At 41.3% G+C, this 17,991-nt stretch overlaps 1 protein-coding gene across 2 annotated transcripts in view; it reads left to right on the forward strand.

Moving 5' to 3' along the window:
* Window positions 1-17,991, forward strand: part of gnptab (N-acetylglucosamine-1-phosphate transferase subunits alpha and beta) — a 33,078-nt gene that overhangs the window by 11,739 nt on the left and 3,348 nt on the right. For both annotated transcript variants that reach the window (XM_047389464.1, XM_047389463.1), the window contains 13 exons: window positions 5,119-5,280; window positions 5,414-5,593; window positions 5,717-5,887; window positions 5,967-6,090; window positions 6,168-6,380; window positions 6,485-7,500; window positions 7,578-7,777; window positions 8,428-8,647; window positions 8,731-8,844; window positions 8,938-9,023; window positions 9,104-9,202; window positions 12,081-12,248; window positions 15,714-15,804. In XM_047389464.1, coding sequence (XP_047245420.1) covers window positions 5,119-5,280; window positions 5,414-5,593; window positions 5,717-5,887; window positions 5,967-6,090; window positions 6,168-6,380; window positions 6,485-7,500; window positions 7,578-7,777; window positions 8,428-8,647; window positions 8,731-8,844; window positions 8,938-9,023; window positions 9,104-9,202; window positions 12,081-12,248; window positions 15,714-15,804 — 2,844 coding nt within the window. The remainder of the gene's footprint in view (window positions 1-5,118; window positions 5,281-5,413; window positions 5,594-5,716; window positions 5,888-5,966; window positions 6,091-6,167; window positions 6,381-6,484; window positions 7,501-7,577; window positions 7,778-8,427; window positions 8,648-8,730; window positions 8,845-8,937; window positions 9,024-9,103; window positions 9,203-12,080; window positions 12,249-15,713; window positions 15,805-17,991) is intronic.

Below are 17,991 nucleotides of genomic sequence, written 5' to 3' on the forward strand. Positions count from 1 at the left end.
ATTTGAAAAACGACTTTTATTTATTTACTCTGGTCATCTTTGTCTGATAATAAAATGTTATGATTTAAATGTAAAAAAGAAGCAGTAATAGAATAAATCTGTAAGGGAGCAAATACTTTCTCCTAGCACTGTATATTTACTGTATAGAAATTGTTAATTTGTAAGAAAACTATTCTTTCTTAACCTTGGTTTTTTTTCCCTCCCTAAATAAATGTAAAGGATTGGCCTTTTCATCGTTTGCAATGTAAAATTATGCTACTAGAGTAAAACTCTTCTATTTTATTGCATTATTACCACATTTCTACATACGGAGGCAAGTGTAGGGGGCGTTGTATGTCATCAAGAGAGCAGTTTTCTACTGTGTTTTATTGCATTTGTTACCTTGACGATGTGGGAATTATTGCTTTTATTTATTTAGTTTACTGCAGTTGCATCAGGAATTAAAGCATCATGTATTTACATATGGCTTTTGCCAAGTTTGACTACTTAAAAGCAAGAATCACATATACCAGTTAAAACACATAAAGCTGGGAATTGAACCAACACACTGCATGAAAAGCTGAATTAAAATCTTCCTCTAAACAAGTAGAAATGTTTTTGTTTTCCTCTGCTCATGTTTTTATTTGCTTGTTCTTTGTATTTGATGTTTAGATTACTTAATACAATAAATAGGCTGAAATCATTCATCATACTGGTGTTGTTATATAGACTTAGAAGGAAGAACTGAGTGGTTTTATTAGTGCGAGATCTGATCACAGAGTTAATTGTTACAACCGTGACAGCACTAACTTGTATTTGCATGTATCAACTCAACTCAGCACTTATTTATAGACACGTGCCTGTCTTCACACACCTCAGCTGTGTTTGCCTTTTGTTGAGCATTAACAGAACTATAAAGAGCGCTAAAATAAAGATGGCAGTGTTACCCGCGGGTTGTTTTGTCCATTGCCTTTATACATCCTAACTAAATCCTTCTCACCATAACAAGAGCTAAAGACAAGCAATAAGTCGAGCCAAACCGGGAGCATGAACATGGACGGGAAACAAGTATTTAAGGACTAAAAGTAAAATAAATTGAAGGATTTTACTTATTTTGGCGCCTTTTTAAAATGGACTGAAGTATTTGGCCAATCTGTTCAAAGTCTTAGCTGTTTAAAACAACAACAACAAAACACTTGACATACATTAAATACACACTCGGGGAAATTCACAAAGCAGCACAGTTGCTCCATTTGTTTGCACATGATTTTGCACCTTCTATCAGCTTTTTTTCTGCACTAAATTCAAAACATAGATACATGCAGCTCAAAAATGTCCATCAAAGCTAGCAGATGCAAACTGTTTGCACCATCAGGTTGTAGTTGACCAAGCCAGCTGCCACTTTCTATCTAGATAGGAAGCTGGCCTGTTGAAGAAGTCTCCTGAGCTCAAAGAGAAACCTCTGCCGGTATCGGCAAGGAATCAAGTTCCAATGGGCATCTCCAAGTTAGAAAGTGGTGAGGATTTATTTGTACGCATCACTGCAGATTGTAAAAGATGTAAAAATTGATCTATTCCTTTAACTGATTCAATCAAAAACAAAAAATTTAATCTTAAAAATAAGATGCTGGCCTCCTGAAGTTACTGTACTTTGTGTGTAGTTTGAAAGATAAAAGCATGTGCTCTTTTAAACTCTGGTTGTACAGGTTAAGCAAACAAACAGCTTTGTGTATTTGCCCCTTAGAGTCCTCCAATGCCACAGATGACTCCACATAGCTCTGACAGAAAGGCCCTTTCATGTGCTTGCCAGCAGGGGTCACGACCTCCAAGGTGTTTTTCAAAACTCTCGTAAACACATTTGGCTCACACGTGTCATTCTGATCATGGCAGCAAACAAGTGTTTGCACACATACATCGCTGTTGCGTTGACTAAATAGCGGTTGAGGATGTGATCATGATGCTCTAAGCCCAGCCTCCATGTCACTAAGGAAGCTGGCTTTCAGGGATTTTGTAGTTCAAACCATAGAATGTGACTGATTTTTATTTGTGACATTGAGGTCACTGGAAAAGTTGGGCAATATATCCTGCTGAAAGCAGCACTCCTGGTTTAAACAGCCTTTAAAATAAAAGTATCTTTTAATTTCAGCAGCAAAATCTCACACTGAGAGTAGGTTCTTTGACCATTCCTCTTTGCACAGATCTTCTCCTCAGCTTAACCCACAGGCTTTCTGTTTTTGAGAGGATGTAGGTCTGAGAACTGAGGTAGAAATATATTTTTTTCTGTGAACCATTTCTGTGTTGATTAGGCCACATGTTTGGGATCATTTTCCTGTAAACTACCCAGTGACGACCCATTTTCTGTTAACTTGCAGAGTCCACCAGATTTGTATTTAAAAGTCCTGAAATATCAAAGACAGGTTTCCCATGCAGTCTTGGAAAAAGTCTGGAGAAGTATGAAATGTCTAAAGAATGAAAAAGTAAGAAATTCCTGACAATACAGGTCCTTCTCAAATAATTGGCATATTGTGATAAAGTTCATTATTGTCCATAATGTCATGATGAAAATTTAACATTCATATATTTTAGATTCATTGCACACTAACTGAAATATTTCAGGTCTTTCATTGTCTTAATACGGATGATTTTGGCATACAGCTCATGAAAACCCAAAATTCCTATCTCACAAAATTAGCATATTTCATCCGACCAATAAAAGAAAAGTGTTTTTAATACAAAAAACGTCAACCTTCAAATAATCATGTACAGTTATGCACTCAATACTTGGTCGGGAATCCTTTTGCAGAAATGACTGCTTCAATGCGGCGTGGCATGGAGGCAATCAGCCTGTGGCACTGCTGAGGTCTTATGGAGGCCCAGGATGCTTCGATAGCGGCCTTTAGCTCATCCAGAGTGTTGGGTCTTGAGTCTCTCAACGTTCTCTTCACAATATCCCACAGATTCTCTATGGGGTTCAGGTCAGGAGAGTTGGCAGGCCAATTGAGCACAGTGATACCATGGTCAGTAAACCATTTACCAGTGGTTTTGGCACTGTGAGCAGGTGCCAGGTCGTGCTGAAAAATGAAATCTTCATCTCCATAAAGCTTTTCAGCAGATGGAAGCATGAAGTGCTCCAAAATCTCCTGATAGCTAGCTGCATTGACCCTGCCCTTGATAAAACACAGTGGACCAACACCAGCAGCTGACACGGCACCCCAGACCATCACTGACTGTGGGTACTTGACACTGGACTTCTGGCATTTTGGCATTTCCTTCTCCCCAGTCTTCCTCCAGACTCTGGCACCTTGATTTCCGAATGACATGCAGAATTTGCTTTCATCCAAAAAAAGTACTTTGGACCACTGAGCAACAGTCCAGTGCTGCTTCTCTGTAGCCCAGGTCAGGCGTTCTGCCGCTGTTTCTGGTTCAAAAGTGGCTTGACCTGGGGAATGCGGCACCTGTAGCCCATTTCCTGCACACGCCTGTGCACGGTGGCTCTGGATGTTTCTACTCCAGACTCAGTCCACTGCTTCCGCAGGTCCCCCAAGGTCTGGAATCGGCCCTTCTCCACAATCTTCCTCAGGGTCCGGTCACCTCTTCTCGTTGTGCAGCGTTTTCTGCCACACTTTTTCCTTCCCACAGACTTCCCACTGAGGTGCCTTGATACAGCACTCTGGGAACAGCCTATTCGTTCAGAAATTTCTTTCTGTGTCTTACCCTCTTGCTTGAGGGTGTCAATAGTGGCCTTCTGGACAGCAGTCAGGTCGGCAGTCTTACCCATGATTGGGGTTTTGAGTGATGAACCAGGCTGGGAGTTTTAAAGGCCTCAGGAATCTTTTGCAGGTGTTTAGAGTTAACTCGTTGATTCAGATGATTAGGTTCATAGCTCGTTTAGAGACCCTTTTAATGATATGCTAATTTTGTGAGATAGGAATTTTGGGTTTTCATGAGCTGTATGCCAAAATCATCCGTATTAAGACAATAAAAGACCTGAAATATTTCAGTTAGTGTGCAATGAATCTAAAATATATGAATGTTAAATTTTCATTATGACATTATGGAAAATAATGAACTTTATCACACTATGCTAATATTTTGAGAAGGACCTGTATAGCGGTTCCTGCAATAATTTAGATCATTTTTGTCAGACATTTTTGATCAGTTTGGTTTTACAGAACTGTGTCAATGCATTAAAAGGTTTTCTGAGGTTTATTGTTTTTCATTTAAATGTAGTTGTTTTCTCAATATTATTCTTTAGAATTGGACTAAATGTTGAAGTTTTACAAACGGAACAAACGTATCAAAAAATTACAAGTTGCAGGACAGATTGAGTCCAGATCCTAGTTTTATTGATTTTAAATTAATAGAGCTGATTTAACTTGCCAAGAAACTAAACAAAACTCCAGCAGTGGGCTTCACCAACCTACCGGATCAGAAGCCAACCTCAGCATCACGTCTTGGCATGATTTATAGAACATAATGATAAAATCAAACTTGGCTAAATTTCTTACTCTGATGTCTCCAAATTGTTCAAAGAAAACTAGTCTGGGAAAGTATAGGATTTTTAAATGGAAAATATAAAGGAGCCCTGCACAGATTTATGGATGCCATGCATCAAGGTTCCCAGGTCCCTAGGAAGAGAAATAGGCCCAGAGATCTTCCCCGTTACCTAGCAATAGACATGAAGTAGTTTTTCCAACATATTCCAGGAGGGAGATTTCCACTCCAGAGTGCTCCCTGCCAGAAGACTCACTTTTAGTCTTATCTGATGTTAACACGTGGTTCTGGTTACATTCCCAGGTTAGTTACAGGTAACTGGAATTCATGTTTAAACTAGTTGTGGTTGGACAGAAAACGCTATTTTTTTAACCAGTTGGTATGTAGATGGCATCTAGACTCTGTTTTACCTCCCCTGCCATCCTAATGACTGTGTTTGGTGGCACATTGAAGGTGGTGCCTCCACCGGCTTAGATTCCAGTAGCACAGATATGAGCCATATTTATACCCAGAGAAACTGTTCAATTTTTTAAAAACTAAGACATTTTATTTTGAGGCACAAGTCATAGGATATTTTGGTCCAACATTTTCATGTGTTGCACAGTTAGAGTCTTAATTTTCTGATTATATTTCTGTGTGCTGCAGTTTGAGCTGTATTCAGAGGCCAGCATAGCCCTGCTTCACCTGAAAACCCAACAGGACTTCCCTGACCTGACCCAGCAGGCTAAAAAGAACCTGACTCTGGATGGGAAAGAGCTGAGCATCAGCCCTGCCTACCTGTTCTGGGATCTCACAGCTATCTCGCAGGTACGCTTCCCCTTAAGAGAACTGCATCATCAGATATGGAGAATCATTTGAACATATCATTAAAGATATCTGTGACTGCTGCAGTGGCTGTAGACTGTTTTTGATCATAGTTAGAAATGTACCTGGACCTCAGTCTAAACAGGATGAAGATGTATCGGCAAGCCGATTCGAAGACAACGAGGAGCTCCGCTATTCGCTGCGTTCTGTGGAGAAACACGCCCCCTGGGTGCGACACATCTTCATCGTAACCAATGGTCAGATTCCTTCCTGGCTCAACCTGGATAACCCCAGAGTTACCGTGGTGACGCATCAGGCAAGCCTCAACCCCCTCCCACACTGAACTGCTCCTGTTTTCATACAAGCGGCGTTCTTCTCATAAAAAGTTGGGTTAGATTATTACTGAATGTCTGTAAATATGGTACTTCTTGTCTTTCAGGATATTTTCTTGAACAACTCCCACCTGCCCACTTTCAGCTCCCCTGCCATCGAGACCCACATCCATCGTATCCCGGGACTTTCCCAGAAGTTTATTTACCTCAATGATGATGTGATGTTTGGCAAAGACGTTTGGCCAGACGACTTCTACAGCCATTCCAAAGGACAGAAGGTGTGTAGGACAACAGAAACAAAACCAGAAATCTGTGGTTTAATGCTGCAAAGCTCAATTTTACTCCACCTTTATTCAGGTGTACCTGACTTGGCCAGTTCCTAACTGTGCCGAGGGCTGCCCAGGATCCTGGATCAAAGACGGATACTGTGACAAGGCCTGCAACAACTCTGCGTGTGATTGGGACGGAGGGGACTGTCTCGGTGGGGAAGCTAACTCTGTTATCTTTGCATAAATAAGTTAGTTTGAAGCTTAATTCATGGCTAATTCTCTCCGACAGGCGCAGGAAACAACCGCTTTCCTGCAGGCGTCGGCGGGGCCGGCCCCGGAGGAGCTGGTGGACCGGTGTGGCAGCTCGGAGGTGGTCTTGGGGGAATTGGGGGGACGTCATACTGCAATCAAGGCTGTGCCAATTCGTGGCTGGCAGACAAGTTCTGTGATCAGGCCTGCAACGTGCTCTCCTGTGGCTTCGATGTCGGCGACTGTGGCCAAGGTCTGTTTAAAGATAACTGATATTATAAGTACTTATCTTGTTTTAGTTTCATTATTACTTGTCATTTTATGTAAAAAAAAACACAAATAATGTCTGTCTTTCAGAGCACTTTGGCGAGCTGCACCATGTGACCCTGCTTAGAAACCAGAGCCTCTACACTCTCCCTCTAGGTGAGACCAGGCCTTATTTCAGCTTTGAGAAGGTGGCTCGCAGAGTCTCCGAGGCCCACGTCAGGGACAACTCCGTGGTCCGACATACTTCTGTCGCCAACAAGTGGAAAACCATTCATCTGCTGCTCTATCCGGGACACAACGCCACCCAGGTGCAGTACAACATCACCTTCCAGAGAGAGGATGACACTCAGTTCACAATGAGCTTCAGCTTTGCTGTCGACACACGTGAGGTTCCTCAGACTAATGCTTCCCGGGGTGGGAGCAAAGAGGCAGAAGAAGAGTCCAAACTCACCCCGTCGCCTGAGCCAGTTATCCCTTTCTTGGATATTCCCGAGGAAAAACGAGGGCCGAAGATCCAGAAGAACCAACCTGCTGAATCTCAGGTTCTCGTAGAGGTTCCTTTAGTAAATGTATCAGTTTTACCTCCTGTTGTGCAAAATGAGCTGAAAAGGTTGGAGGAAAAACTTTTAATAGGTGACATTACAATGAAGGGTTATAATCTCACCAAGGCTGAACTTCTAAAACCATATCGTTCTCCATCTGAGAAGCATCAGGACATGAATGTACAACCAGGAAATGTCCAGGGGAGGGCCTATAAAGACCTGGAGGAAGATGGAGGTGCAGGTGGAAATAAAATGAAGAAAAATCAAAACTCACATGAGAAAATGCAAAGGGAGCCTATGAAAAATACACCAACCCCTTCTCTCATCCTGCCGCACATTGACAACAAAATAAAAAATCTTTTAAATCCTGAACATCATCTTCTCAATCCTGTAATTGAGAGGCCCGAGACGTCCAAACTTCACCACAACATTTCCCAAAAAAGGAGTGAGGAGATTCCTGCTAAGGCCCCTCTTGGAGTCGGGAGGAAGCTCCAGCACTTCACCTCCTCAGACCGAGGTTTTCTGCCTTGGGAGAGGAGAAAATATTTCCAGGCCTTGCTTGAGGTAAGCAGATCCCAAACCTTTTTAGGATTTTATTCTAAAGGAAAGCATTTAATTTCTACATGTGTTAACTTTCCCAGGAGGAGGAACGTCTTCAGAGAGAGTTTTCCTACAGGACTGATGGTGCAGCAACAGGACGAAAGCTGCAGGACACCTTTGCAGAGTCGTTGCGCTACGTCAACAAGCTGCTCAACGGCCAGTTTGGCTTCACATCGCGAAAAGTGCCCGCACACATGCCACACATGATCGACCGTCTCGTCATGCAGGAGCTCCAGGACACGTAAGGGCTTACACCTAAATATTATTCAGATGAGGATTATATCCATTCATCATGGGAATTAATATTGTACTATTTTGAGTTTTTAATGATTCATTTGAACTTTTCTTTTAAAAGAGAGTGAAGATAATACAACATTCAACTCTTGTGCTTTTCAAAAGCAATAATCAATCAGAATCCTCTTTGTTTCATCTGACGTACAACTTTCCCCCAGAAGTCGTTTAGCTTGTCCACGTGGACAGCCACAAATATAAGTCAAGCTTGAATGTGTCACTTTTGGAGCAGGGGCGTCTTTCTTGGCCTCTCAGTCCATGTTGATGTTAAACTTACTTCTTTGCAGACTGTGACACTGGTTTTCCAGCAAGCTCTTCTTTATGGCAGACCTGAGTCTTGTTCTTTCGGTTGGTTGTTCTTGAACATCCTAACAAATCTCCTTTCCTCTGAGGGAGACAGTTTGGATCAGAAGTAGGATAAACTGTGCTTTACAGATCATGCTTGTTGCAAGTAAACTCCACCAATTTAGCCAAGAAGACGAGTCAAATATCCAGCCACATAATTAATTTAATTTTATTTGTATTTTGCAGCTCACTTTGCCCATAGCTGCATGTTTGTGAAGAGACGTCACTTTAATCGAGCTGAATTGCTTCCTTTAGATTTCCGGAAGAGTTTGACAAAACCTCGGGCCACCGCGTTCGGCACTTTGAGGACATGCAGTTCGCCTTTTCCTACTTTTACTTCCTGATGAGCGCTCAGCAGCAGCTCAACGTCTCAGAAGTGTTCGACGAGGTCGACACGGACCACTCGGGCGTTTTGTCGGACCGAGAGATCCGAACTCTTGCCACCAGGATCCATGAACTTCCCCTCAGTCTCCAGGTCAGTCTGAGGATCTGATTTTTCATCTTCTCCTGAAAAAGCTCTGCAGGTTTTGATGTTTTTACTGTGAATGTCAAATGTAGGATCTGACAGGTTTAGAGCAAATGCTGATAAACTGCTCCAAAACACTCCCAACTAACCTGACCCATCTCCACCTGGTGAGCCCCACTCAGGAAGCCTATTATGATCCCAACATGGTGAGCTATTGACAAATTTGAACAAATGTTACAAAAATGAAGCTGAAGACCTGTGTACCTTATTACAAGACCTATTTCATTTGGTATTTACAGGTTCCTGTCACAAAAGGCCTGGTCCTTCACTGCAAGCCCATCACAGAGAAGATTCATAAAGCCTTTAGAGATCAGAACAAATACAAGTGAGGTTATAGTTTCTAAATTCATCACTTATTCAGATATTTCTTTTTTTAATACTGAGATGAAAAGGCTTCTTTGACAGGTTTGAGATAATGGGAGAGGAGGAGATCGCTTTCAAGATGGTACGGACCAACGTGTCCCATGTGGTCGGCCAGTTGGACGACATCAGGAAGAATCCCAGGTGAGAAGGATTTTATATGACGCTGCCTTTCAGTAACATTCAACCACAGTGCATTTATGTGATAGACCAACATTAATTAGTGCAAAAGTATGAAGCAGTTGGAAAATCAGATGTAGTTTTCCAAATATTTCAAAAATAAAATCTTATATGCATTGTTATTTAGCCCCTTCTCTCTGAAACCCTTTAAAAAATCCAGTGCACCCATTAGAAATCAAACTAATAAATAGAGTTCGCTCATGGTTACTGTATCATCATAGTATAAATACACCTGGCTTGTTCCAATACACCAGCAAGATGCTCAGCAACTTCCTAAGCAGCAAAAAGGGCAAAGGCCCTGCACACATGCTGCACATGCTAATCAAAAATCCACCACAGCATGATGCAGCCACCACTGTGGGCATGGTGTGTTCAGGGTTATGTTCAGTATTAAAAAAACACTACAAATGTTCATTTTTGTCTCATGTTTACTGATCCTACCAATTATCATGGTCAAACTCTGACATAAAATCCAAATTATATATATATGAAAAATATCAAGTGTATGAATGCTGTTGTCAGGGGCTGTGGATCCATTTTCTAGTACAACATGTAAAATACAGGGACTCCAACCCAGTCCTGAAAAAATATGCAATTTGCTTCTTTCATTTTCCAGATCTGGTAAAGTAAATTGATCTGAACCTGTATGAGTCCTGGATGGAGGGAAGGTCAGCCTTCTTTCAGTTGCCAAATCATGCCTTAATTGTAACATTTACCCACTAATGTTAGAGTTGTTTTTGGCTTACTGAAAAAAAACATTTTACTACCTACAGGTCCTTCTCAAAATATTAGCATATTGTGATAAAGTTCATTATTTTCCATAATGTCATGATGAAAATTTAACATTCATATATTTTAGATTCATTGCACACTAACTGAAATATTTCAGGTCTTTTATTGTCTTAATACGGATGATTTTGGCATACAGCTCATGAAAACCCAAAATTCCTATCTCACAAAATTAGCATATTTCATCCGACCAATAAAAGAAAAGTGTTTTTAATACAAAAAACGTCAACCTTCAAATAATCATGTACAGTTATGCACTCAATACTTGGTCGGGAATCCTTTTGCAGAAATGACTGCTTCAATGCGGCGTGGCATGGAGGCAATCAGCCTGTGGCACTGCTGAGGTCTTATGGAGGCCCAGGATGCTTCGATAGCGACCTTTAGCTCATCCAGAGTGTTGGGTCTTGAGTCTCTCAACGTTCTCTTCACAATATCCCACAGATTCTCTATGGGGTTCAGGTCAGGAGAGTTGGCAGGCCAATTGAGCACAGTGATACCATCGTCAGTAAACCATTTACCAGTGGTTTTGGCACTGTGAGCAGGTGCCAGGTCGTGCTGAAAAATGAAATCTTCATCTCCATAAAGCTTTTCAGCAGATGGAAGCATGAAGTGCTCCAAAATCTCCTGATAGCTAGCTGCATTGACCCTGCCCTTGATAAAACACAGTGGACCAACACCAGCAGCTGACACGGCACCCCAGACCATCACTGACTGTGGGTACTTGACACTGGACTTCTGGCATTTTGGCATTTCCTTCTCCCCAGTCTTCCTCCAGACTCTGGCACCTTGATTTCCGAATGACATGCAGAATTTGCTTTCATCCGAAAAAAGTACTTTGGACCACTGAGCAACAGTCCAGTGCTGCTTTTCTGTAGCCCAGGTCAGGCTCTTCTGCCGCTGTTTCTGGTTCAAAAGTGGCTTGACCTGGGGAATGCGGCACCTGTAGCCCATTTCCTGTACACACCTGTGCACGGTGGCTCTGGATGTTTCTACTCCAGACTCAGTCCACTGCTTCCGCAGGTCCCCCAAGGTCTGGAATCGGCCCTTTTCCACAATCTTCCTCAGGGTCCGGTCACCTCTTCTCGTGGTGCAGCGTTTTTTGCCACACTTTTTCCTTCTCACAGACTTCCCACTGAGGTGCCTTGATACAGCACTCTGGGAACAGCCTATTCGTTCAGAAATTTCTTTCTGTGTCTTACCCTCTTGCTTGAGGGTGTCAATAGTGGCCTTCTGGACAGCAGTCAGGTCGGCAGTCTTACCCATGATTGGGGTTTTGAGTGATGAACCAGGCTGGGAGTTTTAAAGACCTCAGGAATCTTTTGCAGGTGTTTAGAGTTAACTTGTTGATTCAGATGATTAGGTTCATAGCTCGTTTAGAGACCCTTTTAATGATATGCTAATTTTGTGAGATAGGAATTTTGGGTTTTCATGAACTGTATGCCAAAATCATCCGTATTAAGACAATAAAAGACCTGAAATATTTCAGTTAGTGTGCAATGAATCTAAAATATATGAATGTTAAATGTTCATCATGACATTATGGAAAATAATGAACTTCATCACAATATGCTAATATTTTGAGAAGGACCAGTAGTTTGTTTCTAGACAACTTCAAATTTAGGTTGAACTATACCCATGGTTCCTAAACTTGTTCACAAATGTCAAAAAAACACTAAAAATGCCATTTATAGGAGTCTTAAAAACAAAATAAAAGTACAGAAGAGTCTAAGGGTTCTTGGATTCTGCGATAAAGGTGAACTAAGTTAGTCTCCAGATGCTACAAAAGCAGTGAGATGGCCCAGTAGCGGACTCCAAAATCCAGAAGCATATTTTAGAATAAGGTTGTTTCATTATTGTAGGACCTGCAGATGATAAGACCCAAGTATTTGAAAATGTCCGGGGCAATATTTTATACGCAGACGCTTAGAATATGTTGCAAAAAATGCAAGGAAAAATTTTGAAATTTGTTTCTGGAAAAGTATGGAATTCTGTAATGAAAAATGTGTAGGAACCCGGAAAATGAACAGCAGTGACATCTCTTTACCACCAACAGGAAGTTCATCTGTCTGAATGACAACATTGACCACAGCCACAAGGACGCTCCCACTGTGAAAGCTGTGTTGAGGGACTTCTATGAATCCATGTTCCCACTGCCTTCCCAGTTTGAGCTTCCCAGAGAGTACCGCAACAGGTTCCTGCATGTGGAAGAGCTCCAGGACTGGTATGTTATCAAACTGTTAACCACTGGAAAGCACAAAACGTTGCTGTCTATTTTTAGAATGCGTGTAATGTAGAAATGTGTAGCTAAGACTACTTTATCAGATTTTTTTATCTACAAAATGTTATCTTGCTTTTTTTTTTTTTAAACCACATTAAAAATGAAATCTCTGCAGCAAGTTGCACCCTAGCTGAGACATTTAACCCCTACTGGGTACAATTTATTTAGCGTTTTGTGTATTTTAGGGTGAATTAAAAATGTTGTCCATTTGGCAATTGCCATCGACTGCAATTCAAAAGGCTTGTTTTGAATACAGGTCCTTCTCAAAATATTAGCATATTGTGATAAAGTTCATTATTTTCCATAATGTCATGATGAAAATTTAACATTGATATATTTTAGATTCATTGCACACTAACTGAAATATTTCAGGTATTTTATTGTCTTAATACGGATGATTTTGGCATACAGCTCATGAAAACCCAAAATTCCTATCTCACAAAATTAGCATATTTCATCCGACCAATAAAAGAAAAGTGTTTTTAATACAAAAAACATCAACCTTCAAATAATCATGTACAGTTATGCACTCAATACTTGGTCGGGAATCCTTTTGCAGAAATGACTGCTTCAATGCGGCGTGGCATGGAGGCAATCAGCCTGTGGCACTGCTGAGGTCTTATGGAGGCCCAAGATGCTTCGATAGCGGCCTTTAGCTCATCCAGAGTGTTGGGTCTTGAGTCTCTCAACGTTCTCTTCACAATATCCCACAGATTCTCTACGGGGTTCAGGTTAGGAGAGTTGGCAGGCCAATTGAGCACAGTGATACCATGGTCAGTAAACCATTTACCAGTGGTTTTGGCACTGTGAGCAGGTGCCAGGTCGTGCTGAAAAATGAAATCTTCATCTCCATAAAGCTTTTCAGCAGATGGAAGCATGAAGTGCTCCAAAATCTCCTGATAGCTAGCTGCATTGACCCTGCCCTTGATAAAACACAGTGGACCAACACCAGCAGCTGACACGGCACCCCAGACCATCACTGACTGTGGGTACTTGACACTGGACTTCTGGCATTTTGGCATTTCCTTCTCCCCAGTCTTCCTCCAGACTCTGGCACCTTGATTTCCGAATGACATGCAGAATTTGCTTTCATCCGAAAAAAGTACTTTGGACCACTGAGCAACAGTCCAGTGCTGCTTCTCTGTAGCCCAGGTCTGGGGAATGCGGCACCTGTAGCCCATTTCCTGCACACGCCTGTGCACGGTGGCTCTGGATGTTTCTACTTCAGACTCAGTCCACTGCTTCCGCAGGTCCCCCAAGGTCTGGAATCGGCCCTTCTCCACAATCTTCCTCAGGGTCCGGTCACCTCTTCTCGTTGTGCAGCATTTTCTGCCACACTTTTTCCTTCCCACAGACTTCCCACTGAGGTGCCTTGATACAGCACTCTGGGAACAGCCTATTCGTTCAGAAATTTCTTTCTGTGTCTTACCCTCTTGCTTGAGGGTGTCAATAGTGGCCTTCTGGACAGCAGTCGGGTCGGCAGTCTTGCCCATGATTGGGGTTTTGAGTGATGAACCAGGCTGGGAGTTTTAAAGGCCTCAGGAATCTTTTGCAGGTGTTTAGAGTTAACTCGTTGATTCAGATGATTAGGTTCATAGCTCATTTAGAGACCCTTTTAATGATATGCTAATTTTGAGAGATAGGAATTTTGGGTTTTCATGAGCTGTATGCCAAAATCATCCGTATTAAGACAATAAAAGACCTGAAATATTTCAGTTAGTGTGCAATGAATCTAAAATATATGAATGTTAAATTTTCATCATGACATTATGGAAAATAATGAACTTTATCACAATATGCTAATATTTTGAGAAGGACCTGTACATTACATACATTTGTGACTCTTGTTTTCCATTACTTGAAGATTTTTTGTTTGTTTTAATATATACTACTGGTCAAAAGTTTTAGAACGCCTTTCTCTTTTAATGGTTTTCTTTATGTTTGTGACTATTTACATTGTATTTAGATTCTCAGTGAAGTCATCAAAACAGTGAATGAACACATATGCAATTATGTAGCAAACCAAAAATTGTAAAATAACTTTAAATATGTTATATTTTAGAATTCTTAAAGTAGCCGCGCTTTGCTGTAATGACTGAAATATTAACCTTTGGCTGTCTCTCAAAGAACGTCTGGGATGTTCTTTCAAGACTCTTTGGAAAACCATTTCAGTTGACCTCATGAAACTCATGGAGAAGATGCTAAGAGAGCAAATCAGACAACAGTTATTTCTCACCTTTTGTTTACTACATAATTCAATGTGTGTTCATTCACAGGTTTGTTGTGGTGAGAATCTACAATGTAAATAGTCATGAAAATAAAGAGACCCATTAAATGAGAAAGGCACTCTAAAACTTTTGACCGGTTGTATTGGACTTCACAAACCAGATCTTACAATTGGGCCTGAATAAGATATTAAGCTTGAGGCGAGCACAATAAATAACTTTTGTTATATTGATCAGATGTCTCTTTGTCTTCATTAGATTCAGTTCTTAATGATACAAAATAAATCAATGAATAAATACTTTATTAATCCTAAGGAAGGAACTGAATTACATTCAGCTGCTCACCATATCCTTCACATTCAGGACAATAAAAACACAAATTAAAAACATAAAAGACAAACAGCACTGTAAAAGATGTGCAGGTGGCAAAATAAATTATGCAGTTAGTCATCTGCATTCGTAACACTTCTGGTTGATAAGTGATGTATCTTGTACCCCTCATGTCTGAGTTGATTTATAAATACATTAAAAAGTCCTTACTGGATATGAGCTGAATATTAAGTGAATAATTTATGGCTGTCATCAGTCTGGCCAAGGGTTGCCATGTTGGACTTGTAGGAATCTCTCACTGAGGCTTTAAGGCTTCTTGTCAGGGATCCCTGCTCCTGTTATCAGAGACATCAGCTCTGAATAGAGACTTTATTTTAGACCAAGGAGCTTCGGATGGGTAGCTACAGCACCTGCGCAAATATTGATACTGGCTTTTAAAGATGTGTACAAAACACTCAAATAAATTCATTTGGTATTGCAGCTGCTTAATCTCACAGTGCAAACTTTGGAAGAAATTGAACTTTGAGAACCTTTTATTGAAGCGGTTCAGTTTCTTACATCGAAGAAAGACTGTTCAGGAACATTGAACTAGTAAAGCATAACTTCTAGGTTCCATATTTAAAGCCAGCTCTCTGTAGAAATAACAGCCATGAATTTATGATGAACTTTAGCATTTTATAATTAACTTGCAACGTTCAGTCTGAAAGTTTTCTGACAACAGAAAAGAAAAGCACCTCATGCCTACTGTGAAGTTTGGTAGGGGATCCAGGATGCTGTGGGTGTGTGTCTCTTCCAAAGAGGGGTTTGTGTTTAATGCAGGCGCTCTAACTACCTCAAACATGTCGTTTTCCAGGCGGGTGTACCGGGACAAGCTGAAGTTCTGGACCCACTGTGTCCTTGTGACTCTGGTCGTCTTCACCGTTATGTCCTTCTTCGCTGAGCAGGTCAGTATCCGCATTGGACCGCCCCACGCAGACACACATAACATTTGCTCCATCACATCTTTATTTCCATGATTCATGCTTGTGCTATGATTCAGGGCTTCAATAAAAATTTTCACTCTGAGCTCAAATGTCAAGTCGGAATGATCAGCTGGGCCAGAACCCGACTTAACAGAAATGAAAGACCCCCTGCCATCCTCCATGAAAGGCGAGACTGCCTTTGTAGATCTGGTTTGATTTATTTTAGGCTTCGTTGTTGCCAAGATGGGTTGAGCGTGATGTTACGGCTGTTTTCCAGTCCCAGTCTTCCAGTTTAGGGCAGGAAACCCAACAAATAAAATTCCAGGCAGGTTTTTAAGAAACTCAGGTATCGCATTGAGCTGTTGTGAGCCCTTTATCCTAATCCAAAGGTTTTCAGTTTCTCCTCAGCCAACTTAAGGAAAGGTTAAGAATTGGAATGACCTCGGGAGAATCTCTCCCATCATCACACTGGGACCAGTCCTCCCACTAAGGAATGTGTTAGACTAGCTTAGGGTCTTGATCACAAGACAGCTGATGACTTCATGGCAGCAGTCTGGTTTTCCAGCAGTCTTGGAGAAGGTACAGTTATGACTAGAGAGATTAAAAAGGTCTTTGCTGCTTTACCTTTGCGACTCCTTCATTATGACTCACCTCCATACCTTGTCCTTTCTTCATTCTGTGTGTTCTTTGTGGCCTCTTCCCTTCACTCCGTTCTTCCTTCTTTTCTTTTCAATCCTAGTCCTACCTCCCTTCCTTATGTCATTCCCCTCTCCCCCTTTTTGTGTCCTTCCTGCAGTCTTTTCTTCCTCCCATGTTATTCTCCCTCCCTCCCTCCCTTTCTTCCTTCTTTTTTTTTCTTGTGTCATACCTCCTCAGCCAACCTTTCTACCTCTCTCCTTCCTACCTCCCTTCCTTGTGCCCTTTTTTATTTGTTTCCCTAATGTCCTCCTCTCTTGAGTCCTACGTCCCCTCTTTCCTTGTGTCCTTCCTTACTTTTCCCTCTTCAGTCCAGCTTCCCTCCATCCATCCAGTTTGTTGTTTTTGCAGATTACATATTTAAAGCCCACCTGCTGTAGAAATATTTGACATAAATTTATAGTGAACTTTGGCATAAAGGACTGGGATTATCTTTCTAAAATTGTAAAGAGGAGAGGCCCAGTGCAGTTGGTAGCACTGTTGCCGAGCAGCAAGAAGGTCCTGGGTTTGAAGCCCGGCCGGGGGTCTTTGTGAATGGAGCATGGCGTGGGTTCTCTCATTGTTTTTAGGTTGGGTCCAACACCACTTGCCTGTTTAAAATCTTAAAATCTCTAAAATCTAGCGTCAAGTACGACACAACTGTCAATAATCAAAGAAAAGAGGCATATTTTAGCCGTTTTTCTGGAGTTTTGTTACATCCATAGAAGAAAGTATCTCACTGGGAGGGTACTCTGTTGCAATTTTTGTGTTTTACCAAATTAAGCGCATTAGTAAAAGAACATCCCAATAATAGTGAAACACGCTGGGTAGAGCCGGCTGCCTCCACCTATAAACTGGGCGCTTAGTTAATCAAGTTGAACTAAAAGTGTAACACGGTTTAAGAGATTAAGGAACAAAGGATGGATTATCACTTTTTTAACTAATTAAAGTAGGTAAACAATTATTTGGCAAGTGAGTATTTTGACAAATTTTTAATTCCAAGCTGAATTAATGGATTTAAGCAAACTAGGTGAAGTTTTCCTGTGTAATGAGGTCAACACCCTATATGAAGGTGTCCATAATTTTTAGGCAGCTACTTTTCTTTAAGCAAAATGGGCCGAAAAACGAATTTAACTCTGAGAATTCAAAAATGACCGAGTCTTAGAGGGATGCAGCACTCTTGAAACTGCTAGGATGTTGGGGCATGACTACAGAACCATTAAAGGTTTTGTTGCAAATAGTCAACAGGTTTGCAAGAAACGTGTTGAGAAAAAAAGACTTAAATTAATTGCCAAGGATTTGAGAAGAATCAAGTGTGAAGCTACCAGGAACTCATTATCTTCCAGTGCTGGGATATTCTATAACTGCAACCTACCTGGAGTACCTAGAAGTACAAGATGCTCAGAGACATGGCCAAAGTAAGGAGGGATGAAACCCGACCACCACTGGACAAAACACATAATCTGATGCATCTGGACTGGGCCAAGAAATATC

This window comes from Girardinichthys multiradiatus, chromosome 17, assembly GCF_021462225.1.
Source record: "Girardinichthys multiradiatus isolate DD_20200921_A chromosome 17, DD_fGirMul_XY1, whole genome shotgun sequence".
NCBI lineage: Eukaryota > Metazoa > Chordata > Actinopteri > Cyprinodontiformes > Goodeidae > Girardinichthys > Girardinichthys multiradiatus.